The 25,880-nt window shown below is 39.4% G+C and overlaps 1 protein-coding gene across 2 annotated transcripts in view; it reads right to left on the bottom strand.

The window, feature by feature from the left end:
* Window positions 1-25,880, bottom strand: part of LOC148851624 (serine/threonine-protein kinase STY8-like) — a 77,405-nt gene that overhangs the window by 30,117 nt on the left and 21,408 nt on the right. For both annotated transcript variants that reach the window (XM_088947891.1, XM_088947890.1), the window contains 5 exons: window positions 25,230-25,302; window positions 24,622-24,732; window positions 16,420-16,470; window positions 1,413-1,552; window positions 1,226-1,333 (listed from right to left, as the gene is read on the bottom strand). In XM_088947891.1, coding sequence (XP_088804017.1) covers window positions 1,226-1,333; window positions 1,413-1,552; window positions 16,420-16,470; window positions 24,622-24,732; window positions 25,230-25,302 — 483 coding nt within the window. The remainder of the gene's footprint in view (window positions 1-1,225; window positions 1,334-1,412; window positions 1,553-16,419; window positions 16,471-24,621; window positions 24,733-25,229; window positions 25,303-25,880) is intronic.

Below are 25,880 nucleotides of genomic sequence, written 5' to 3'. Positions count from 1 at the left end.
CAATGGAGCCTCACTTCCATGTCCTTTGTCAACCACCTTTAATCCAAATTAAAGGTTTTTGGCAACAATTGAGTATTTGGGACAAAAAAGATGACTAAAGGTTTTAATGATTTTAGTTGTCAATCTTCTCCAATTGCATATTAGAAACCATCAAGAAATGGCTTAGCTACTGACCAGAAAAACGGAGGAAAAAAAAAAAAAAAACTCAATTGAGTGGACTAATAACTAGTTTGACTTAATTCATTTAATTATAGCAAGACAGTGAGGGCAATCCATAATCTAAGATCATGTTTCCAGGAGAATTTTTCTACAGGGGAATCCTCATATAAAGTTAAATTTTTTGACTTCTTAGGCTTTATTGGAAGAATGTAAGGTGTCAAGAAAAATTCCCGTCAAACATCTGAAAGTTTACAAAGAAAAAAGAAGGAAGAGATCAAACAGTGCATTAAGCAAAGGTTTCTGCTTAAGGAAGAGATCAAACAGTGCATTGAGCAAAGGTTCCACAGCCCACTACACAATTCAGCTAATCCAAATCAGTGTAGAGAGTGGTATTGGATAGCTTCGCCTTCGACTTCGAGATAAAATTAAATTTTGATGGCTGCTGCTTAAGGTATTTGGAGTTGACAAGTTTTGGAGGGGTTTTGAGAGAGCATAATGGGTCTATCATGATGTTATATTCAGGCCCACGAGGTCAAGGAGGTGATAGAAGAATTGTTGGCTACAGTGGAGGGTGGCTGAATCTAATGAACATTGTGGTGGAAGGTGACTAAGATAGCGGTGGGCTGGATGACACAAAAAAAAAACAAAGAATATTGGCAATTCAGGATCTACATGAGAGAAATCAGACAGCTGGAAATGGACCTGAATTCAAATTTCTGTTGGGTTCATAGATCAGCCAATGGGTTCTCTGATGCTTTTGCAAAATAGGGTGCAAGTAGGAAAGACTTTACTGGGCTGAATTGTAATGTATTAATTGATTGAGGGCAGGGTGATCTATCACCCATCCCGGACTTCCCAACCTTCTTGTAATCTGTAAATTCTATTTATAAGTATTAATAAAATTCTCTTGACTGCTGCTGATAAAAAAGAAACTTATTGGATAGTTGTGCATTAAAAACTTGATAGAATTTCACATGTTCTCTGAAAGCACAACAGTTATTAGAACGGAGAACTAATTAATAAGAAAGAAAACTTAGTAACTTGATAATTTTTATTTATTTTTTACCTTAGGATCCGTACTTCTTGATCAAACTCTATCTCCAAAGTTTCATTTAGATGTCCAGATCTAAGCACTTTAACAGCAACATCCTCACCCGAGTAAACTCCACAATATCTTGCATCAATGTTAAGGTGATGTTAGCAACAGAAATCAGCAGAAGCAGCAAATCATAATAATATCAGTCTGAACTTACAAATCTCCACAAGATCCAGAAGCGATTTTTTCTCCTAGCTTTAAAAATCTTTTATCAATCTCCCATTCACCGGACTTTGGTTGGTTTGCTAACGGCTTCTCTATGACTGAATTGGAAGGTGATGAACCAGACCACGAGCCCTATGGTTTAGAAGAAAGGACTGAGGTAATATTATTTCTATTTATGCCTTCTATAAACTTAGCTAAGAAACCATCAAGGGACACCACCACATGGATAAGAAGTGGAAAGAAGAATGTAGCTTCAGTGTTTTTAAGAGGTGCATGTAATGGAACTTCAGGCAATAAAATAGAAAGAAGAAACAATAAATGTATTCTTGACCAATGAATTGGGAGAAAGATAAACATTGTGTCCCAAAGAGAACATGTTTCTCGGTGATAGAAACAATACATGAAATGTAGACATTATGGTGTACAGGAAAACCAAATGCTAACACAATTTCTTTTCCCAGATGCTAACTGAAGAAGAAATTTTGGAAGATAGGCAAAGAATACATAGGCAAAGAAAGAAAAACAATAAGAGTATCAGATATGTTCTTTCTTGGAGCAACCAAAAATATGATTAGTTGAAAGGCACCGCTGCACAATATCAACTGAGTGAAAATTAAGCCAAGTCTATTGATTTTCAGGGCTATGTTATAGTTCTTTCACCCTTTTTTTATTTTGATGACATAAATATCAGAAGCACCAGTTGGGTCAGATCAAAATATTGGATGCAAAAAATGATATTCATTAATTTGAAACACTAGGATATGCCTACATTGAAAACTTGTCAAACAGTTGTTTGTCTCCTCACTAGTTTATACAGGAGATTTACTTCAAGAAAAAGACCCAGTAGTTGTTTGTCTCCTCACTGGTGTGCTCTCTGAAAGCTGATGGTGAGTCTGGATACCATTTACTAATTTCCTGTCGTTTTACTAAAGTCATTTGGGAATGGTTTACTTCTTTGTTTGGGTGCAGGTGGACCCCCCCTTTGAATGTGCAAAGCTTATTCACTTTCATGCCGAATTGGGCAACAAAAAGGGCCAAGATTATGTGGAGATGTATTAGGGCTGCAGTTTGTTGAACTGTTTGAGAGGAGAGGAATTCACGGATCTTTTCAAAAAAGGAGAGAAGCTTGGAAGTAATATTGGAGGTCATCCATATTAGGGTGATGCATTGGTTGAAAACTTTGGCATTGTTTGCAGAATTCTCAGTTGATGAGTTGCTAAGAAACTGGAAGGAGATCACAGAATTAGCTTCAGCTAATAAGGCCTCAAGCTCTTGCTGGATTCCTCCACCTCATGGCTTTACTAAACTGAATTTTGATGGCACCAGTATGGGCAGTCCAGGGCCATCCGGAATAGGAAGAGCAATAAGAGATGAACAAGGGAACCTGTTAGCTATGTTTTAATGGACCAATAGGGGTGGGAGATTCCTTAAGGGTTGAGATACTTGCAGCTATGGATTACAGCAATGAAAAGTGTAAAGAGACTGGGCTGAATGGGTCCTAGTATCTGCTCTTGTAATATCTTTTCTTTTTCTTGTTAGCTAATGGGCCTTTCTTAATGGGCCTGCTATTTCTTTTTGTTTGATCTCTTTCTGTTACTGCCTAGCTGGCCGCCCACTTAAAGGCATACTTGTAATTACTTTAACATTAATTCTTAATAAAAGGGATTAGAGAAGAAAGGGAAGAATAATTCGAACATTTCTTCTTCTTCCTCCTCTTTTCACCATCTTCTTCTCTTGTACTGCTGCTCTTACTTTTCTTCTTCCTTTTTCTCTCTAATTTTCAAATTTACACCAAATTTTTGAGGACTGATTTACATCTTGGTATCAGAGCAGGCCTCTTTCTTCCTTTCTCCCCATACACCCTTAGATTAAGAGAGTGTATAGAGAGATAGGTTCTCTATAGCTCAAAGGATCTCTGGCCTAGTTGCTATAGGGTTTGGAGAGTTTAAATCTGGTTGGATATTGCCAAGAAGTGGTGTTGTTCTGTTGCTGCCCAAAACCCTAGCCGACTAGAGATTTTCGAAGGTACAGGTAAAGGTGAAGCTTTGGGTGTGGCACTCTGTGCTTGAGAGGTGTCTTTTGACTCCTAAAGGAGGGTGGTTCAGATTTGGAAGAGATTGGGAAGCTCTCGTAGGAGCGGCTGCATCTTCTCTCTTCCTCCCCAACAGTTGGATGGAGTAAAACCCAAGTTTTCAAGCATCTGGGTTCTGGTTTGACTTCAAATAAGTTTATATAGACCAAATTTCTGATTCTTTGATATTCGTTTGATTAATGGAGCCATACGGAAGTGAGTTCAAGCAAGTGCTAGTTTTCGGCCTTGGTAGATTCCGTTTTGACTGGTGTGACCACAATCAAGCTAGATGGGACAAATTATCTTGCTTGGGCACAGTCTATAAGAATTTATGTCTGTAATAGAGGAAAACTCGGGTATCTCACGAGTAGTAAAGTGAAACCCAAAGAGACAGACCCTAAATTTGAGAAATGGATGCAGGAGAATATACTATCATTGGATGGTTGGTCAACTCTATGCAACCTCATATAAGTCAGCATTATCTTTGGATGTCTTCGACTAAGGAGATATGGGACAGTGTTACTGAGACCTATTCACAGAAGTTGAATGTAGCCAGAGTCTACAAGTTGAAAAGTCACGTGAAGAACCTAAGACAGGGGGAGAAGAGTGTAGCAATCTACTACTCCATACTGAAATCCTATGGCAAGAAATTGATGTTATGGAGACAGTTGTATGGGAGAGTAAGAATGATGCTGAAATGTATAGGAAGTTGGTGGAGAGAAATAGGGTGTTTGAATTTCTCACTGGACTCAACCCTGCATTTGACATCATTAGGCAAAATATCCTGGCCAAAGATGAGGTTACTCTTTCCCAGGCATACGCTATGATAAGTAGTGAGGAGAGTAGGCGGCAGGTTCAGCTACAGAGTCCACCTACAGAATACTTTGCACATGCAAGAATAAAGCCAATAGTCGACCAAGACTACAATTTGTCTTGAATTCCAAAAGATTTCGGATTGAGGAAAGTAGAGAAAGAGGGAGAAGAAAGGAGAAGAAAGCAGAAGTACACAAGGGTTTTGAAAGGAGGACAGATCGAATGAATCTGCCGCCGCCACTCTCTCAATATTTATAGATTATGTCCACTAAATGTAGGAAAGGACAGAATTTCCCTTAATGCTTACATGGAAAATAAAACAAATAATAAATTGAAATAACAAGCTGTCTAAGATAACTACCAACTAACACTAACATAACTAACAAAGGTTACATGTGCTGTCATACGACCACAATGGGGACCACAACCATGGGGCCAACATCAGTGTTCTCCCCCTCAAGTTGGGAATAGATATTTGTCATTCCCAACTTGAATAGGTCTGCCTCTAACTTCTTCCTTGGAACAGCCTTGGTGAGAAGATCTGCGAGTAGTATGTTGGAGGTAGACACACTTCTTGTGATGAGACCCTTTCTCTGACAAAATGTCGATCAACTTCGATATGTTTAGTTCTGTCATGCTGCACCGGATTGTGAGCTATATAAATAGCCGCCTGATTATCACAATACAGCATCAAGGGCTTCTCATAATCAATACCCAACTCTTCAAGTAGTGATTTCAACCATAGGATTTCAGCCACTCCATTAACCATTGACCTGTATTCAGCTTCGGCATTAGAGTGGGAAACAACACTTTGTTTCTTACTCTTCCAAGAGACAAGGTTACCTCCTACGAGGGCACAATATCCAGATATGTTTAAGGGAGTGTCTTTATCGAGTCTTCATTGTGAGTCGTGTGAACTGGCAAAGCATTGTAGACATTGTTATTCAATAAGCAATAAAAGATCTCCTTCTCCTTTTCATATTGTTCACTCTGACGTGTGGGGGCCATATCATTTGCCAACTCGGGGGGTTACAGGTACTTTATCCTTTTTATTGATGACTACTCTCATTACACTTGAATTTATCTCATGAAAGCCAATGATGAAGTACCAGCTATTGTGCAAAAATTTCATGAACTCATCCTCACCTAGTTTAACACTCGGATCAAAATAATCCATTCTGATAATGCTAAGGAGTATTTTGAGAAAACCCTCTCCGCCTATCTTGAAACTTTTGGGGTTATTCATCAAAGTTCTTGTTCCTACACTCCACAACAGAACAGAGTGGTGGAAAGGAAGAACAGACATGTGGTTGAAGTTGCCAGATCCCTCCTGTTTGCATCCCATGTTCCTATAAAATTTTGGGGAGATGTTGTTCTTACTGCTACCTTTTTGATCAACCGTATGCCCTTCCGGGTTCTTAACTTCAAAACCCCCTTTAGCCTTCTCTTCCCGGATGAGGATATTTTTTCTCTTCCTCTCCGTGTGTTTGGGTGCACTTGCTATGTGCATGTTCATAGCCATCAAAGGAACAAATTTGAACCTAAGTCTCATAAATGTGTTTTTCTGGGATATGCTTCTACACAGAAGGGATATTGTTGTTCTGATCCAGTTAGTGGCACCCGCTTTGTATCTCGGGATGTCACATTTGCTAAGTTGACTCCTTTCTTTAGTATTTCTCCTGAGGGGGAGAAATCTGAAGAGCCCTTTGCTATGTCTCCAGCTATTCCTCTTCCCATTCCTCTTGAGTCCTCTCATGAGGTGTCTACTTCTCCCACTGGACCTCCCTCCGATATTCCTATTCCTCCTCCTCCACCTCCACCTCATTCTCCTATAATTCCTCCTCATCCTGTTCTCCAAAGGTGGTACTAAAGGCACAGATTCAGACATGGGCATGCTGTTTTCACTCCTACAAAAGAGCCTCTTGTTCCTCCCATCATTACTGAGGTAACAGGTCAGCCTTCTTCTGACCCATCTACATCTTTCCCAGACCTTGACCTTCCTATTGCTCTCCGCAAGGGTAAGCGGAAGTGTACAGCCCATTGTATCTCCAAACGCCTGTCTTACAGCCTTCTCTCTCCTTCCTACTACTCTTTTCTTGCTTCAGTTTCTTCCCATGTGATACCCAAGTCCGTACCGGAAGCCTTATCTAAACCTAAATGGAGGGATGCTATGATGGCTGAACTGGATGCTTTGCATAAGAACCATACCTAGGATATTGTTGACTTGCTTGAAGGGAAGGAACCAGTGGGTTGTAAATGGATGTTTACCATTAAATATCACTCTGATGGATCTATTGAGAGGTTTAAGGCTAGACTGGTTGCTAAAGGCTACACTCAGATGTATGGTATTGACTATCTTAAGACATTTGCTCATGTAACTAAGATGACCTCAGTCCGGATTTTGTTATCTCTAGCCGCTACTTTTGATTAGCCCCTACACCAGTTTGATGTTAAAAATGCCTTCTTGAATGGAGACCTACATGAAGAGGTCTATATGTCTTTGCCTCCAGGGGTGTATGGGTAGGAAATGCAAAGCAAGGTGTGTAAACTGCAGAAATATATTTATGATCTCAAATAGTCTCCTCGGGCCTGGTTTGAGAGGTTCAGGGCTGCTCTTGTCTCCTTTGGTTACACACAAACTCAATCTGATCATACCCTGTTCTTGAAGAGAAATGGCTCTCTAGTGACCTTCTTGATAGTTTATGTTGATGATATTGTGGTCAGGGTAATGACACTCAAGAGGTCAGTAAACTAAAAAGATTTCTTAACTCTGAATTTAAGATCAAAGATTTGGGAGATCTTCGGTATTTTGGGGGCATTGAAGTTGCTAGATCTAAGGACGGTATCTTCATTTCTCAGCGTAAATGTGTCCTTGACCTCCTTGCTAAGACTGGTAAACTTGGAGCTAAACCAATCTCCACTCCTATTGATCCCGATCATAAGCTTTCTACTATAGATGGTGACCTTTTATCTGATAAGGGGGTGTTTCAGAGACTGCTTGTGAAGTTGTTATATCTTTGCATGACTCGGCCAGACATTTCCTATGCAGTAAGTGTTATTAGTCAATTTATGCATTCTCCCAGAGATACTCATTTAGCTGCTACAGAAAGGGTTCTGTATTGCTTGAAAGGTACTCTAGGGAAAGGTACTTTATTTGCCAAACATGGACACATGAAGCTGGAAGCTTTCACTGATGCTGATTGGGCAAGATGTATTAATGATAGGAGATCCACCTCAGGTTATTGTGCTCTGGTCGCTGGGAACATTGTGTCATGGAGGAGTAAGAAATAGTTTGTAGTTGCTAGATCCTCAACTGAAGCAGAATACAGGGCAATGGCACATGGTGTGTCAGAATTACTGTGGCTGCGATCCCTTTTAGAAGAATTGGGGGTTGACTACGAGAATCCAATGATGCTCTACTGTGACAATCAAGAAGCTATCAATATTGCACATAATCCTATTCAACATGACAGAACTAAGCACACTGAGGTTGATAGACATTTTATAAAGGAAAGAGTTTCCTCAGGCGAAGTTTGCTTGCCATTCATCACATCAGATGAACAATTGGCTGATATCTTGACCAAGGGAGTTCCGAGAGGGAAAATGACACACTATATAAGCAAGCTGGGCATGATTGACATCTATGCTCAGCTTGAAGGGGAGTGTAAAGAGACTGGGCCGAATGGGTCCTAGTATCCTCTCTTGTAATATCTTTTCTTTTTCTTGTTAGCTAATGGGCCTCTCTTAATGGGCATGTTATTTATTTTTGTTTGATCTCTTTATGTTGCTGCCTAGATGGCCGCCCACTTAAATGCATACTTGTAATTACTTTAACATTAATTCTTAATAAAAGGGATTAGAGAAGAAAGGGAAGAAAAATTCAAACCTTTCTTCTTCTTCCTCCTCTTTTCGCCATCTTCTTCTCTTGTACTGCTGCTCTTACTTTTCTTCTTCCTTTTTCTCTCTAATTTTCAAATTTACACCTAATTTTTGAGGACTGATTTACATCTAAAAGAGAAAATGTAAGTGGCCAACTAAGGACATTGAAATTCAATGCACATGGGTAAAGAGAAGTGCAAACTCTTTGGCAGATGGTCTAGCTAGGCAAGGGGTGAACAGAAACTCTATATTTTGGGCTGTATTGTAATTGTTTTTTTGGTGTTCATTTGTACTCGGGAGTTAAGATTGTTTATCTCCCTTGCTTTGTAATTTTTCATAATCTTAATTCAATTCACAGTTATTGATCAAAAAAAAAAAAAAAAACCTTGTCAAACAATAAAACTTAGTTGTCTTTACAACTAGATTCATAAGAGTTCTATAATGAAGGCAATCTTACACATGTTGCAATCTTACACATGTTACATTGAATTTCTTCTTCTTCCTCCTCTTTTCGCCATCTTCTTCTCTTGCACTGCTGCTCTTACTTTTCTTCTTCCTTTTTCTCTCTAATTTTCAAATTTACACCTAATTTTTTAGGACTGATTTACATCTAAAATAGAAAATTTAAGTGGCTGACTAAGGACATTGAAATTCAATAAACATGGGTAAAGAGAAGTGCAAACTCATTGGCAGATGGTCTAGCTAGGCAAGGGGTGAACAAAAACTCTATATTTTGGGCTGTATTGTAATTGTTTTTTTTGTGTTCAATGGTTGTACTCGGGAGTTAAGATTGTTTAGCTCCCTTGCTTTGTAATTTTTCATAATCTTAATTCAATTCACAGTTATTGATCAAAAAAAAAAAAAAAAACTTGTCAAACAATAAAACTTAGTTGTCTTTACATCTAGAAACAATCCATCGCCTACAATCTTACACATGTTACAATTGAAGTTTTTGACCAAACATGCAGAAATAAGCTTGGGTATATTTTCAGCATGTAACTTTAAATTGTGTAAGAGAGTTTTAAAAATAATGTACGTACAACGGATCACACATTTAAGAAAAGTTCATTATCTCTTTCATTAATTCAAGAGGTATAGTTGGGCACCACAAAATGTAATCATGGTCTGCATTGAACTTGGAACTCCCCTTTTCTCTTATTATATTTCCATCCATCATAGATTGTCATCTCCTAAGTTGACTCCAATACTCTCGAGTTGACTCCACTCTGTAGAGAACATTGATGTGGACCCCACGTCTGTGGTCCCCACTGTGTTCGTATGGCAGCACAGCATGTATTCTTTGTTAGTTATGTCAGTGTTAGTTGGTAGTTATTTCAGTTTTATTGTTATTTCAGCTTTATTATTAGTTTATTTGCCATGTAAGCAATAAGGGCAATTCAGCCTTTTTTACAATTAGTAAACATATAAATATTAAGAGTGGGTCGGCAGATCAGATGATTCGACCCTCTCTCTCCTTTTCTAAAACCCTACGTGTGCTTCTGCTTTTCTCCCTCTTTTCCTCATCTTTTCTCCTTCTGAAATCTATTCTTTTACTTTCAGATTCAAGACCGATTGTAGTCTTGATCGACTACTTGGTATCAGAGCAAGGATTAGGGTTTCTCATGTGAGTCTGACCCAGCCAACCACATGAGAGTTGCCTAGGGCTGGGAGACTAAGGAGGATCGGCTGATTCTTGGAGGCTACTGGTAGTGTGCGGCTACTACTAAAAAGATTGTAGAAGGCTGGGAGAGTTCTAGTAGTCAGGAAGAATTAGAAAAGGCTTTGGATCCCCAAGATTAGGGTTTCACATCAGACAGAAGGTGGCAGCCAGAGATCTTCTTTCACAAAGTTTTTTGCTTGAGAACAACCTTGAAAGAACCATCTTGGTCTATTCTGAGAGGTGCGGCTGAAACTTTTTTTTTCTCTTTAGGGTTTTGAGAGAACCCTAAAATTCAGACCTGTCGATTGGTTTCAGATCAGATCTGAACTGGGTTCACCCTAAACATTCAGAATTGTCGATTGGTTTCAGATCAGATCTGCTCTGAGTTCATACAGAATTCTGTTTCCTTTTGTTTGTGGAAGACCTAGGCCAGCTGTTATCAGTTGCTTAGGTGTTGTTTCCTATTACAGTAGCTTTAAAAGGTTTTGATTGCTGATTCTTAACCAAGAATGGAGTTCAAGAATCAGGGGGAGAGTGCTTTTGGGACTAGCAATTCTGGTTATATGTCTGAGAATGCATTTCAGATTACAACCGTGAGGTTTGATGGATCCAATTACTTAGAATGGGCCCAATCGGCCATGATGGCTATTGGGGGTAGAGGAAAACTTAGCTACCTATTGGGAGATGAGAAAGGACCATCTAAGGAGGACCAAATGTATACCAAATGGGTTTAGGAGAACTACTTTGTTATGACATGGCTGTGCAACTTATGCAGCCACATATCAGCCGAAACTATTTGTGGGCAAAAACAGCCAAGGAAATTTGGGATGTCATGAAAGAGACCTACTCCCAACCCTTAATGTTGCTAGGGCCTATGAATTGAAGTGTGAGGTTAATAACCTCAAGAAAGGAGAGAAACCAGTCTTCGTTTAGTTCTCTACTTTGAAATCCTTGTGGCATGAAATTGACCATCTAGAAACACTTGAGTGGGAAAGTCAGAAGGATGCACAGACTCATAGAAAGCAAGTGGAGACTAATAGGGTTTTTGAATTCCTAGCTGGTCTGAGTTCTGATTATGATATTGTGAGACGGCAGATACTAATAAGGGACAGTGTGACCTTATCTAAAGCCTACTCATTGGTGCATAGTGAAGAGACTAGGAGAAAGGTTATGATGCAGCATCAGCCCTTCCCACCAACCTTGGCAGCAGTTAAACCTAAGTCTGGGGGTGATATAGAAAGGGATATAAAGAAGGAAGATAAGCGGGATCTAGTGTGTGAACACTGCAAGAAACCTAAACATACTAAAGACACATGTTGGAAGCTGCACCCTCATCTAGTCCCAGCAAAACTGAGAAACAAAAGGAGTAATTCCCATATGGCTGTTAATACCGATTCTACATCCTCATCGGGCACAAAAGGCACACCTCTAGACACCTTAGCTGCTGTTTGGGCTGCCCTAACACAGTTGGAAAAGGAAGTTGGGAATTCAGCTCAATCATCTCAGTCATCATCAGCTCCTTCCACATCAACTTTTGCTCATTCAGGTACTCGGGCCTCAGCTTACCATGCTTCAGCTCCAGGTAACACTGAACATTGTTGGGTAATAGACTCAGGTGCATCTGACCATATGACTAGCTTGCCATCACTGTCCACTACCTATCACTTATCTTCTAGTAGAGATAAAGTGTCCATTGCTGATGGTTCCCTTGTTCCCATTTCTGGAAAGGGAGACATCAAGTTGTCTAATACCATTTCCTTATCCTTAGTTTTGCATGTTCCTAAGCTTGATACTAACTTGCTTTCAGTCAGTAGTATTACAAAACATTAGAACTATTCAGTAACTTTCTTCCCTGACCGATGTGTTTTTCAGGACTTGGAGACAAGGAAGGTGATTGGGACTGGCCGTGAGACGAATGGGATCTATCTGCTTGGAGAGAGTTCTCATTGGAAAGATCATGAAGATAAGAAGTCTTTTGTTTCTCAGTCTGTTAGTCCGGTTATGCTTTGGCATAATCGATTAGGTCACTTATCCTTTCGGTCTTTGAAGAGTTTGTTTCCTAATTTGTTTGAGTCTGTTCAGATGGAAAATTTGAGATGTGAGAGTTGTGAGCTTGCAAAGCATTGTAGAACATCTTATTCCTTGAGTAATAAAAGAAGTATTAATTCTTTTGATATTGTGCACACCGATGTTTGGGGCCCGTATTACATCCCTTCTAGGGGGGTACAAATATTTCCTGTTGTTTGTTGATGACTATACCCGTTTTTCTTGGGTTTACCTTATGCGTTCTCGATATGAGGTTCCTGCTCTGACCCAAACCTTTCATCAGATGATTTTAACCCAATTTGGGGTCAAAATCAAAATCCTTAGATCTGATAATGCTAAAGAATACTTTACAAAGCCACTGGCCTCTTATCTACTTGATCATGGGATTATTCACCAGATTACTTGTCCTTATACACCACAGCAGAATGGGGTCGCCGAGAGGAAGAATAGGCACATATTGGAGGTGGCTAGAAGCATTATGTTTACCTCCAATGTGCCTATTCGTTTCTAGGGCGATGCTATTCTTACAGCAGTGTATCTCATTAATCGAGTTCCTTCACGGGTTCTTGACTTGAAGCATCCGTTTACCCTTCTATACCCTGATGAAGAATTATTTACTGTTCCCCTTAAAACCTTTGGTTGCACTTGCTTTATTCAGATTCTTGGTCCTCATTGTTCCAAATTTGACCATAAGGCCTCCAAATGCATTTTTCTTGGTTATGCACAAACTCAAAAGGGTTTTTGCTGCTATGGACCTACTTCCGGGAGGAGATTTGTCTCGATGGAAGTTACTTTCTTTGAGGAGGTACCCTATTACCCTAGGGTTTCTCCTCAGGGGAGAGAATAGTGAGAATGGGGTTTGTGAGAGTGGGGTTAACTCATCAGAAGTCCCGTTACCCATTCCCTTGAGTTATTAGGGATGTAATGGGGAGGGTTGTCAGAGGTGTCAAGAGTTGAAAGTCTATCACAAACGGTGGAGACAGGTTGATTTTGGTCATCAGTAGTCCTGGCCAGCCCTAGTTCCTTCTGCAGATCCAGATCCAGGTACTATAGTCCCTGTATCAAATCCAGGTTCCACTGAGATTCCTTCCACTGTTGCTACTTCACCTCCTTTGGATGACCTTGACCTCCCTATTGCAGTTCGTAAAGGGAAACGGCCTTGCACCACATCCACAGCTCACTGCATTTCCCCGTTTCTATCCTATGATCGCTTGTCTCCCTCTTACAAGTTCTTTCTCACATCCATTGTTGATATTCCTATTCCCATAATAGTGTAGGAAGCCTTGTCAGTTCCTGAGTGGAAAGATGCAATGAAGGTTGAAATGGATGCCCTTTTGAGGAATAATACTTGGGAGTTAGTTGACCAGCCCAAATGAAAGAAACCAGTTGGATGTAGATGGGTATTTACCGTGAAACATAATGCTGATGGTTCCATTGAAAGGTATAAAGCCCGGTTAGTTGAAAAACGATTTACTCCGACTTATGCTATAGACTACTTGGAGACTTTTGCTCTAGTGGAAAAGATGACCACTATTCGAGTTCTGTTAGCCTTTGCAACCAATTATTTTTTACCCTTGTTCCAGATGGATGTTAAAAATACCTTCCTAAATAGAGACTTACAGGAAGAAGTCTACATGCAATTACCTCCTGGATTTTATGATGCAGAGACAAGTAAGAAGGTTGGTCAGCTGAATAAAGCCCTGTATGGACTAAAGCAATCCCCCAAAGCTTGGTTTGATAGATTCAGACAAGCCCTTGGAAAATTCGGCTAAGTACAGGCCCAGTCAAACCATACATTGTTCATTAAAAGAGTGGACTCTTCTTTGACCTTGCTCGCTGTATATGTTGATGATATTGTGGTGACAGGGAATGATAACAGTGAGATTGAGTCCCTTAAACAACTCCTTCATCAAGAGTTTGAGGTGAAAGATCTAAGTGAGCTACGATACTTCTTGGGTATTGAGGTTGCTAGATCTAAACACGGGATCTTTATTTCTCAAAGGAAGTATGTTCTAGATTTATTAGCAGAAACTGGAAAGTTGGGTGTTAAGCCTGCAGATACACCCATTGAACAGAATCACAAGATCAATGCAGAGGGTGGAGAGCCTCTTGAGGACAAAGCTATGTTCCAATGGTTAGTTGGAAAACTCCTCTATCTTTGTCTCACACGACCAGACATCAGTTATGCAGTCAGTGTTGTTAGTCAATACATCTACTCACCTCCTTGCAGTTGAGAGAATATTAACATACTTGAAGAGATGTCCAGGCAAAGGTATATTATTCAAGAATAATGATCACACGAAGATAGACGTCTATACAGATGCTGATTGGGCTAGGTGTGTTGATGACAAGAGGTCTACCTCTGGATATTGTGCCTTTGTAGGAGGTAACCTTGTCTCCTGGAGGAGTAAGAAACAAAATGTTGTTTCTCGTTCTAGTGCCGAAGCTGAATATAGATCGATGGCTAATGGTGTGGCTAAAATCCTATGGCTGAAGTCATTACTTGAAGAGTTGGGTATTGATTATGAGAAGCCCTTAATGTTGTATTGTGATAATCAGGCTGCTATCAATATAGCCCACAATCCGGTACAGCATGACAGAACTAAGCATATCAAAGTTGATCGACATTTTGTCAGAGAAAGAATTTCATCTCAAAAAGTGTGTCTCCTGTATATCACCTCCAACATGCAGCTCGCAGATCTTCTCACCAAGGCTGTTTCAAGGAAGAAGTTAGAGACAGGCCTATGCAAGTTGGGAATGACAAATATCTATTCTCAACTTGAGGGGGAGTGTAGAGAACATTGATGTGGACCCCACGGCTGTGGTCTCCACTGTGTTCGTATGGCAGCACAGCATGTATTCTTTGTTAGTTATGTTGGTGTTAGTTGGTAGTTATTTCAGTTTTGTTGTTATTTCAGCTTTATTATTAGTTTATTTGCCATGTAAGCAATAAGGGCAATTCAGCCTTTTTTACAATTAGTAAACATATAAATATTAAGAGTGGGTCGGAAAATCAGATGTTTCGACCCTCTCTCTCTCCTTTTCTAAAACCCTACGTGTGCTTCTGCTTTTCTCCCTCTTTTCCTCTTCTTTTCTCCTTCTGAAATCTTTTCTTTTACTTTCAGATTCAAGACTGATTGTAGTCTTGATCAACTACTCACTCCCAAGTATGGGGAGCCAAGTCATGGTAGAGATTCCTGCATATGACTCCTTTAGATCAAACAATGGACTCCAATAACTCCTTTGACTTGTTCAAGTCAATTTTTATTTACTCCTACCTATGACCTATGTCAATAGTTAGATGTAGACTATAGACTATTTTGAAATGCAAAAATTGGTTTATCAAGTTTCCAAAAACTTGATAATAGGTCTATCTCATTGTTCCTACTTTTCTATAAATGTTTCAACCATATTTATAAGAAAGGTTTCCTAATAAGTTCGATTATTAAAGATCCCTAGATGACCCCACCTACTTTTGCCACATGGAGGAATTCTATGGCCCATATGAACCATACATCAAGTAGGGGACCCTTGCGCTGGAACTTTACCCAACTAGTACAAACCATATAAAGTTGCAAACTTATAATTTGTGAATAATATAAAAAAATATATAACAGTGTCAAAAAAAAAAAAACACCTAGGTGCTTTAGCAAGGCAACCCTCCATGGGCACCTTGTTATCCAGGCATCACCTTGACAACTATGGTTTCTATATTAAAACCTTACTCTAAAATAAAATGTTAGTGACACAGCATATGAAAGGATGTCTCAACAATAAACTAACAAGATGCAACAACAGTAATAATACAATAAAACACCCACCTCATAATTTTTGTTGCCAACTTGACAACATGAGAGCACGAGAGAGAGAGAGAGAGAAAGACTATAAGAACATATTGATAGTTGCCCAAAGGCTTGTCACTGTGCCAAGAAAGAAACCTAGCTCTACACAGCTTATACAAGAGATAGGAGCTATTATATATACATATACATACATACATACATGACTTCTTTTTCATATATATATATATATATAACAAACTTCTTTTGCACTTAAATACACTTAAATATTGACGCCCAGAAATACCACATGAAACATATTTGATATATCAGATCATAGAACATAAAATTATGCACTGGTAGATTTGTGACCTAAAACTCTCTTTCCTTCTTGAACTGCTCAGATTTCTCTCTATAGATCAAAAATACTTCTGTATTTCCTCCAATGTTTTGACTTTTTGTAAACAATTCTTTAGAAAATAAGGACAACTATTGTACACTTTGGGGGAATTTTGCACTGCTTCTGCATCATATTTGTAGCTTGTGGTAAGATAACATGTTAGAAATCTTAATGGACAACCAGTTTGAAATTTATTAATAATGCTTGGTAGGACAACAATTAATTTCCTAACATGGCATCTACTCTCATCACTACAATATTGGCAAAAAAGTTCATTCTCAGCACCATGAACAAACCACCAACAAGGAAAGATGAGAAACCAGATCATACAGAAACAGAGAGAAAAGTTACCTCACTTCTAGCAATTGCTTTCTCCATCTCCTCGTGCAAACCATCTGTGTCCTGACCAAATCATTGCAAAGTCAGCAACATTTGGGCTTGTCAAAGATCCCTGTCATAAAGGAAAATAGAATCACAATGCCCCTTAATAAACTATAAGGTTTCCATCCTTGTAGGATAATGCATAAGCTGTTCATACTAAATGCAGCTGATAAAGTGAATTATCAGTCCACAAATACGAGAAGTGTATACAACATGACAAAGTGAATGCCCTCTATTTATTCTAAGTCGTCAAAATAACTGCTTTATGTCTGTGTATGTGCAAATATATTTGCAAGATAAATTTATTTGCACAGAAAATGAGGAAGAGTGTGACTACTTTGAATAAATGACCAGCCCCAAGATGATAGCATATACTAAAGTGATAGGCCCTTACTCAAAAAAGCATCATAAAGACAAGCACTAAGGAAATACATGGCTTCAAGACCACCAGTAATGAGACAATGTAAACATTCTGCTAACATTAATCCATCCTTAATGATGGCATTTTCTCTTGATCAGATAAATTATATTAAAAAGGACTGGAAGAAGGTATAAAGAGATGCTTTAAGTGGGCAAAAGAACAAAAAACTGAAGCAGGCTGCATTAGTATAGTGCAACCAAAAACTTATCAATCAATTCTCTCTAAATAATTGAAGTCCAAAATTAATATAGGCTTGTAGGAATCCCCCAAATGATGTAGTTAGCAATTTCACTATCTTTACTCTGCCAAGGAGAGGGAAAATCATGTGGAGATGCATCAGGGCAGCAATACTATGGTCAGTAAGTGAAGAAAGAAATGAGAAAATTTTCAAGGGAAAGGTAAGAACCAAAGAAGTATTAGTTGAAAATAGCACAGTTGAACTGTGAAAGTAGCACATAGGGTAACACATTTGCCCTATTTTCCATAGACAACATTCTTAGAGGATGGAAATGGGTGGCTAATTTGTAAGTGCAAAGGGTATGGCTCAAGTACAATGGAATCCACCAAGGATTAACCAAATGAAGATGAATTTTGATGGATGTATCATTGGGAACATGGGACCATCAAAAGTAGGTGGGGATGTGTAGGGATGATGATTGAACCAGTGTTTTAAAAGGCACAGGAAACATACTCCTGGAGGCATGCCTCTAGCATAGAGGTGTGCAGTAACTTCCTTTTCACTTTACATGCTTCAAGAAAGTGAAATGCCTCATATCACACCCCGAGATTGCAAGGTTTGAGGGAGGCCAGATCATTAGGGTTCAAAAATGTAATAGTGAAAGGGGACTCAAAAGGTGGAAGTGCATTGGATGAGAAGCAACAGCCAAGGATTATGGCAGTATTGACACATCATAACAAAGATAAGACACTTGTCAGAGCAGCTAGATTCCACTTTTTTGGGGGTACAAAGATCAGAAAATACTTCTACCAGGAAGGACAGACATGGAGTTGATTGGATGCCACCAGGGGAGGAGTTTATCAAGCTGAACTTCGATGGATGTAACTGAGGAAATCCAGGACCTTCAGGCATAGGAGTGCTGAGAAACAAAGATAGTAACATAATATCTTTGTACTCAGGTCCTGCGGGTGTGGGAGACTCTTTAAGGGCCGAATTACTGGCTGCTGTACAAGGAATCCAGCTTGGGATTCCCAGGTGATAGTGGGTTGGCTGAAGGATCCAGCCACTGTGATTTGGGGTTTTAGAGATGTTAAAGTGTGCCGAATAGGGGTAGTTTAGTCTTCTTATGTTTGTTAAGTAACTTGCTTATGTGGCAGTGTTATTAGAGTTACTATGCCCCACACTTAAGTAAGGGCATTTTTGTCTTTGTAAAGATTATTAGAGTCTAATATAGATTAAGGGGGTCGACTGTATGGGTAATCCATCAGATTTCGACAGACCCTTCTCCTTCTTCTCTTCTTCTTCTTCTTCTTCTCTTTCTGGTTCGGACTACTATAGCACCAGTCGAAACATGGTATCAGAGCCATGCTCTTGACCTACTTCAGTTGGTAAAGCGACTCAGCAGTGTTCGTGACTCTTCTCCTTCGTTTCTGGTCAGTCAATGGAGAGAACTGGTTCGCCCTAGGTCAGAAACATCACAGCTCGTCTCTCTCTAATGCGCATAACCTTCTTCAGCAAGGAAAGTGACTTCAGCAGTGAATGGTTGGTTGATATTCTCAAAGGAAGGTCGGTTTTCTCTTCTTCTAGTGTTACTGATATTTCTGGGTAGAAACCCTACAAGAAGCTGTTAGTATTGATTGGAACCTAGAGAACTAGGTTCATTGTTGCCCTAGAAAGGGCTGTGTGTGCAATAGCCAAATGGTGTAGGGCTGCTGTGAGTTGTTGAATGGTGTTAGGGCTGCTGTAAGTGACCAAGTGGTATAAGGTGGAATGCAGTGACCTTGCCAAGCTCTATGTGGTTGTGTAATGCCCTCTTAAGTGTGCTAAACAAGTCTGAATTGGGTGTAGCAGTTTTGACTGTGTTATGGTGCTTGTGATGCACAATTTTTTTATTGAGTGGTTGTAAGAGGGCCTATCTGTGATTAGTGAGTGGTAATTTGATGCTTATGTGGGTCGTAGGTGTGTGAAGTCAGCAGTAGTGTGAATAAGAACAAGTGTGTGCTTCCACCGTTGTGTTTAGGGGCTGCAATAGGTGCTGAAGTATCAAACTGTGAACAACATCAATCAGCTTGTAGCTGAGAAGTAAGGTTAGAGGCAACTGTAAAAGAGTACAATGGCAGCAAATAGGAGATGGGTACAATGATCAGAAACCTAGTGTGGTTATTTCCCCCAACTACCTAGGGGTACAAATGACCTCAATTAAGCTGAATAGGGAGAACTATGTTCCATGGGCTAAATCAGTGGAAGTTTTTCTCAAGGCAAAGAAGAAAGTAAAGCATGTAAGAGATGTGAAGCCACCGGTTGACTCTCCAGGGTTTGATGATTGGGAACAAGAAGATGCTCAAATCATGACTTGGCTGTGGAATAGTATGAAGCCCAAAATTAGTGCCAACTTCATGTTCCTTGATACGGCTAAGGATATATGGGAGCATGCTAAGAAGCTATATTCTGGACAAGATAACACAACAAGAGTATATCAGCTTTATCATGAGTACTTTGATTTACAACAAGGAACCAAAACACTAGAAGAGTACTATGCCTGCATGAAGAATATAAGGAATGAACTCAATGTCTATCATCCCCTCACTCCAGATATTATAGTTCAACAACAGCAAATGGAACAACTAGATGTTACAAGAATTTTAGTGGGGCTGAAGCCGGAATATGAACCAGTTAGAGCCCAAATACTAGGGGACTCTACTCTTCCTACACTTGAGAAGGTATTCTCAAGGCTTCGTAGAATTTCTTTGGGACAGACTGAGAACCCCACACAGTCTGATAGATCAGCACTCGTGACAGCTAGAGGAGGTGGACATAGTACAAGAGGGGGTGGTCATGCTCCCAGAGGAGGCCATGGCAATTCCATGATTGGTCGGGGTGGCTGAGACTCAGGGGGAGGTAATGGCAGAGGAAAAAATAACTCTACAAGGAAGTGTATTCATTGTGGTAGGGAAGGACACACAGTGAATTTCTGTTATGACCTACATGGCCCTCCCTCTAAATGGGCTAATCATGCTATAGCAGGCGAGGTTGATATCAGTGACAGTAAACTGGCAGGACGAACTCCTCCCACATCTACATCTACTTCTGGGAGGGAGATCGTGAGTGTACCGCGTAATGAGTATGAACGGTTCCTTTAAACTACTTCACAACATACCACTGCCACACTTGCCCAATCAGGTATTGCTTGCATGTCATCTAAAACTCCTTCCTGGATTATTGACTCTGGAGCCTCAAATCATATGACCGGACTCCAGATGTGTTCTCTTCTCTTTCTAAAACCTCCACATCACAAACTGTTACACTTGCTAATGGGTCCTCATCTCCCATCTGTGGTGTTGGTAATGTTGACATGGCTTCTGTCCCCTTATCATTTGTTTTATATGTACCTAAGTTTCCATTCAATCTTATGTCTGTTAGTAAAATAACCAAGGCTCTTAACTGTTATGTTACCTTCTTTCCTTCCACTTGTGTTTTTCAGGATCTCAAGACGGGGAAGAAGATTGGTGGGGGGCATGAAGCTAGTGGATTGTATTACCTTGACGGTGGTGGATCTTCAATTACACTTCAGACTTCCCTTACTCCTCTACAATGGCATTGCCGACTAGGACATCCATCTCTCAAGGTTCTCAAGATGTTGGTTCCGTCATTGTGTCAATTGTCAGTTTTACAATGTGAGTCATGTCAGTTTGGTAAACACCGTTGTGTGTCCTTCAGTCCAAGAGTTGAGAGTTTTATGTTGAGTCCTTTTTCTTTGGTTCATTCAGATGTTTGGAGTCCAATCAAAATAGAGTCTTATAATGGGTATAAGTATTTTGTCTCCTTTATTGATGACTATTCAAGAATGACATGGACTTACTTAATGAAAGAAAGAAGTGAATTATTTTCCATTTTTCAAAAATTCCATGCTGAAATATGCACACAATTTGGTGTTCCAATCAAAGTTCTCCGTTCAGATAATGGTTGTGAATACTTTCTTACTTCATTTCAACAATATTTAGAACAGCATGGCATTATTCATCAGACCTCATGTGCTTTCACCCCTCAACAAAATGGGGTGGCTAAACGGAAGAATCGTCAGCTTCTTGAAACTGCTCGGTCTATGCTTCACCACATGAATGTTCCTAAACGGTTTTGAAGTGATGTTGTACTCACTGCATGTTTTCTCATTAATCGGATGCCCTCTTTTATTCTTCATGGTCGGTCCCCCTTCTCTATCTTGTTTCCCACTTCATCTCCGTTTCCATTAACTCCTCGTGTCTTTGGTTGTGTGTGCTTTGTCCACAATCTGAGTCCTGGAATAGACAAGCTAGATGCACGCTCATGTAATGTGTCTTCCTTGGCTACTCTCGGACTCAAAAAGGGTACAAGTGTTATAATCCCATTACCCGAAAGTGCTATGTCTGCCCTGATGTCACCTTTTTTTAGTCTATACCCTTCTTCTCCAGTCATGAAGCACCCTTGTCTTCACCCTTACCTCCTCTTCCTCTTCCTGTCAGTGATCCAGTTCCAGAGGTTGTTGTTGGAGTAGACTCATCACCTCATCCAGTGCAGGTCACCACTGAACAACCACCGATCCGACATGTGTATACACGTCGAACGACACCGGCCCCTCCTCCGGCTTCTACCTCATCTGCAGATCCTCTCATGGCTCCTATTGCTGAATCTTCAGACCTTGACCTACCCATTGCCTTACGGAAAGATAAACGTAGTTCTACCCTCCATCCCATTTCCAATTTTGTTTCATTATCTCGTCTTTCTACCTCACATCGCCAGTTTGTTTCACTTTTGTCCTCTATTTCCATACCTAACAATGTTCAAGAAGCTCTTAGTTCACCTAGATGGCGGCGAGCAATGGAGGAGGAACTTTCTGCTCTTCAACATACTCAAACGTGGGAACTTACTACTCTCCCACCTGGTAAGCATGTTGTGGGCTGTAAATGGGTGTATACTGTGGAATACTTGCCATATGGTAGTGTGGAGCGTCTGAAGGCCAGACTTGTTGCTAAAGGTTACTCACAGTTGTATGGAGTGGACTACATGGAGACATTCTCTCCGATGGCTAAAATTGGTCCTGTTCGTGTACTCATTTCCTTGGCAGTTATGTATGATTGGCCTCTCTTTCAATTTGACATAAAGAATGCCTTCCTCCATGGTGATTTGGTGGAGGAGGTATATACGGAGCAACCACCTGGGTTTGTTTCTCAGGGGGAGGTTGGTAAGGTGTGCAAACTGAAGAAGGCAATTTATGGGTTGAAGCAATCTCCACGTGCTTGGTTTGGGAAGTTCAGCGAAGTGGTGAAGAGTTTTGGAATGAAGCAATGCCAGGTTGATCACTCAGTGTTCAGCTATGACTCAGAAGCTGGGAAGATTTTATTAGTGGTCTATGTGGATGATATTGTCATCACTGGTAGTGATAAATTGGGGATTGGAAAACTAAAGGTATTTCTGCAAAATCATTTTCAAACAAAAGACCTTGGAACATTAAAGTATTTCTTGGGAATAGAAGTTGCCAGGTCAAAACAATGTGTAAATCTATGCCAAAGGAAATATGTCCTTGATCTATTGGAAGAAACAGGATTGTTAGGTGCAAAACCGACTGAGACCCCTATGGAACCAAATGTTAAGTTAAGCAGTGATACAGGAGAAGTATTTGAAGATCCTGGAAGGTATAGACGACTAGTGGGAAAGCTGAACTATCTGACTATCACGAGACCCGACATCTCCTTTGCAGTCAGTGTGGTGAGCCAATTCATGAGAACCCTCGTATACCTCACTGGGATGCAATCCTTAGAATTGTGAGGAATCTAAAAGGAGCTCCAAACCATGGGCTATTGTATAAACTAGGGGGAAAACTTGAAGTAGTTGGGTATACAGATGCAGACTAGGCAGGCTCAGTGAATGACAGAAGATCTACTACAGGCTATTGCACATTTCTTGGAGTTAATCTTGTGACATGGAAGAGTAAAAAGCAAACGGTTGTGGCCAAAAGCAGTGCTGAAGCCGAATATAGGTGCATGGCCCACACCACCTGTGAATTAGTGTGGTTGAGGAATCTCCTATAAGAAATTTGGTTCACATGGATAAACCTATGAGATTGTACTATGACAACCAAGCTGCACTCCATATTTCTTCCAATCCTATCTTTCATGAGAGAACAAAGCACATAGAGGTTGATTGCCACTTTGTGAGAGAGAATGTTCTTGCTGGAGAGATAAATACAGAACATGTGGGCTCGAATGATCAGTGGGCAGATTTGTTTACAAAAGCTCTAAGCTCAGGGAAAGTGAACTATCTATGTAACAAGCTGGGATTATATGACATATATTCTCCAACTTGAGGGGGAGTGTTAAAGTGTGCCGAATAGGGGTAGTTTAGTCTTCTTATGTTTGTTAAGTAACTTGCTTATGTGGCAATGTTATTAGAGTTACTATGCCCCACACTTAAGTAAGGGCATTTTTGTCTTTGTAAAGATTATTAGAGTCTAATATGGATTAAGGGGGTCGACTGTATGGGTAATCCATCAGATTTCGACAGACCCTTCTTCTCCTTCTTCTCTTCTTCTTCTTCTTCTCTTTTTGGTTCGGACTACTATAGCACCAGTCGAAACAAGAGATCTTCTCAAAAAGGTTAAATGGTTAACAAGGAATATGACAATCAGAGTTCAGTGGGTAGGCAGATCAGCAAACTCATTGGCTGACTCACTTGTAAAACAATGAGTTTCTTGGGATACTTTATTTTGGGATTCAGTGTAATTTCTTTTGTACTTATAATTCTATAATTAGCTTTAAAGGAAAGGTCGCATCTCGTGCCTTTCCACGGGTTGTGTGTAACTCTTATTTGCTGGTTTAATAAAATTTCACTCATTTATCAATAAAAAAAAAGATCAAAAAATACTTTGTCTGATGCTTTACAAGGGTAAATAGGGTCAACTTTTTGGGGATCAAATTTAATGTAAATAGAAAAACTAGATTAGGTGTCTAATCCCTAGCCTGCAGCTAGGGATGCTTGTCATCTTATAAATACCTTATTCTTACTAGAATCTAGAAATTTTTAATAGCTACTAAAAAAAAATAAAAAAGAGGACATAACTGATTAGATGTGGTTAAAGTTATCTCCAAACATTCTTATGTTTCTATTCCAAAATGCTCCATAAAATTGAAAGAATAATGCATGATGTAGGAGCAAACAAGTCAAAAATGAAATTATCTAATCCTCTACATAACTTTTGTATTTTTGGATGGTAGGGGTGTTTAGATCATTTTGATTTATATTCATTAGTTTTATTGAGAACATCCAAGGAACAAGTTATGATTTAAGCTAAAACTTGAATACTTCACTGTTATGGATAAAGAATTAAAGATATCAAAACTTAATAATTGGCCAACATGGTCAAACAAACCAACTTGGAAAATCTAGCAGAAATTGTAAGGAAAAGATGAAGATTATTAGGAATGATTATACAGAAATATGATTTCTTTTAATGAAAACATGATGTCAAACAAAAGATCCAATTTAGTACAAACAGCAAAAAGTATATATTATGTTGGAAAATATATAAGGAAGAAATTACCTCAACAGGCCATCCATCCACCACGAACACATCCAAAGAGTAGCCATCAGTTGTTGAGAAAACATGTGCTTCACGGATGTTTAGCCCTATATCAGAAAGCAAAGCAGAGAACTAGGAGACCATGCAGCAAAGTTAGAGGCATCATAAATAGTCCCCAAAAAGGCTTAAATAAAAACAACAAGACTTTGACCAGATCTCCAAATTACAAAACAACTACTAATGAGAAATGCTGCACTCTACAATGTAATGCTCTTTAAAATTAACAAACCGACATTCAGATGGTAATGAAGTATTTAAGTGAAAACACTCATGAAAGCAATCAAATTTTATAAAAAATAGAATTCACAAGATTTTGCAGAGTATAAAAATAGAGGTCCTGGAAAATGCTAAAGGAGGACAGTCAAAAGGATTTGAAATGGGTTTTCCAGGTCTTGACTTGACATGTGATTTAACACATTTCTACTTCCACTATACTTGGTGTTACTTTCTAGTTTTGGAGGGAGTTATGACAAGAAAACTATCAAATTACAAGAAGTGAAATAGATCCACGAGGCATTTAAAAAATCTTATCTGCATGATAAGAGCAGATGCAATATTCTCTTAAATACCTGGCTAAGAAGCTTTGGCTTGTCTATGGATGAGAATATAATTTCATGAACCGGAGTAAGTACAAGTTCCTGCCTGCACCATAATTCACTCCATGTAAGCAAATGCAATATGCATTAAGTATCTTTACTGTTGTTGTTATAATTGAAATTTCTGAGATTTTTCAACAGCATAAAAGTTTATATAAATTTTGTATACAAATATAAACCCAGCAAAGAGGGAAACAGAACAAAGGTGAAGCAATTTTAGTTATCAACTATAATTAAAATTAGGGATAATACAAGTACAGTTCATTTTAAAACATATTTCAGCACATCCGCATTTTATTGTCAACAGAAAGTGAACTGCTACAGAAATGTAACCACCAAGAATTGCCTGAACACATTAGTTGTGTTACTGACAGAAGGTCTTACATGAGCAGATTCTCAAGAAGACAAAGAAGATTACACAATTTTTATGAAATGAACTAGTTCTAGTTAAAACCTGAAGACATGGAACTATTAAAGCATTAGTAGTTTTTTTGTTTTCTGTTTCCTTTTCCCGAGCAGAAAGTTTCCTTGTCTGATACACAAGGAAGAAAATCAGAAACTTTTCCTTTTGATCAATACAAACCTAGCTCCTGGGCTCTGAGAAAGCCATCCATGAGGATGAAA

The sequence above is a fragment of the Nelumbo lutea genome, chromosome 5 (assembly GCF_056320005.1).
Source record: "Nelumbo lutea isolate HS-2025 chromosome 5, American lotus-T2T, whole genome shotgun sequence".
Lineage (NCBI taxonomy): Eukaryota > Viridiplantae > Streptophyta > Magnoliopsida > Proteales > Nelumbonaceae > Nelumbo > Nelumbo lutea.
Note: the sequence above shows the minus strand (reverse complement) of the source record. Positions and strands in the feature narration are given on the sequence as shown.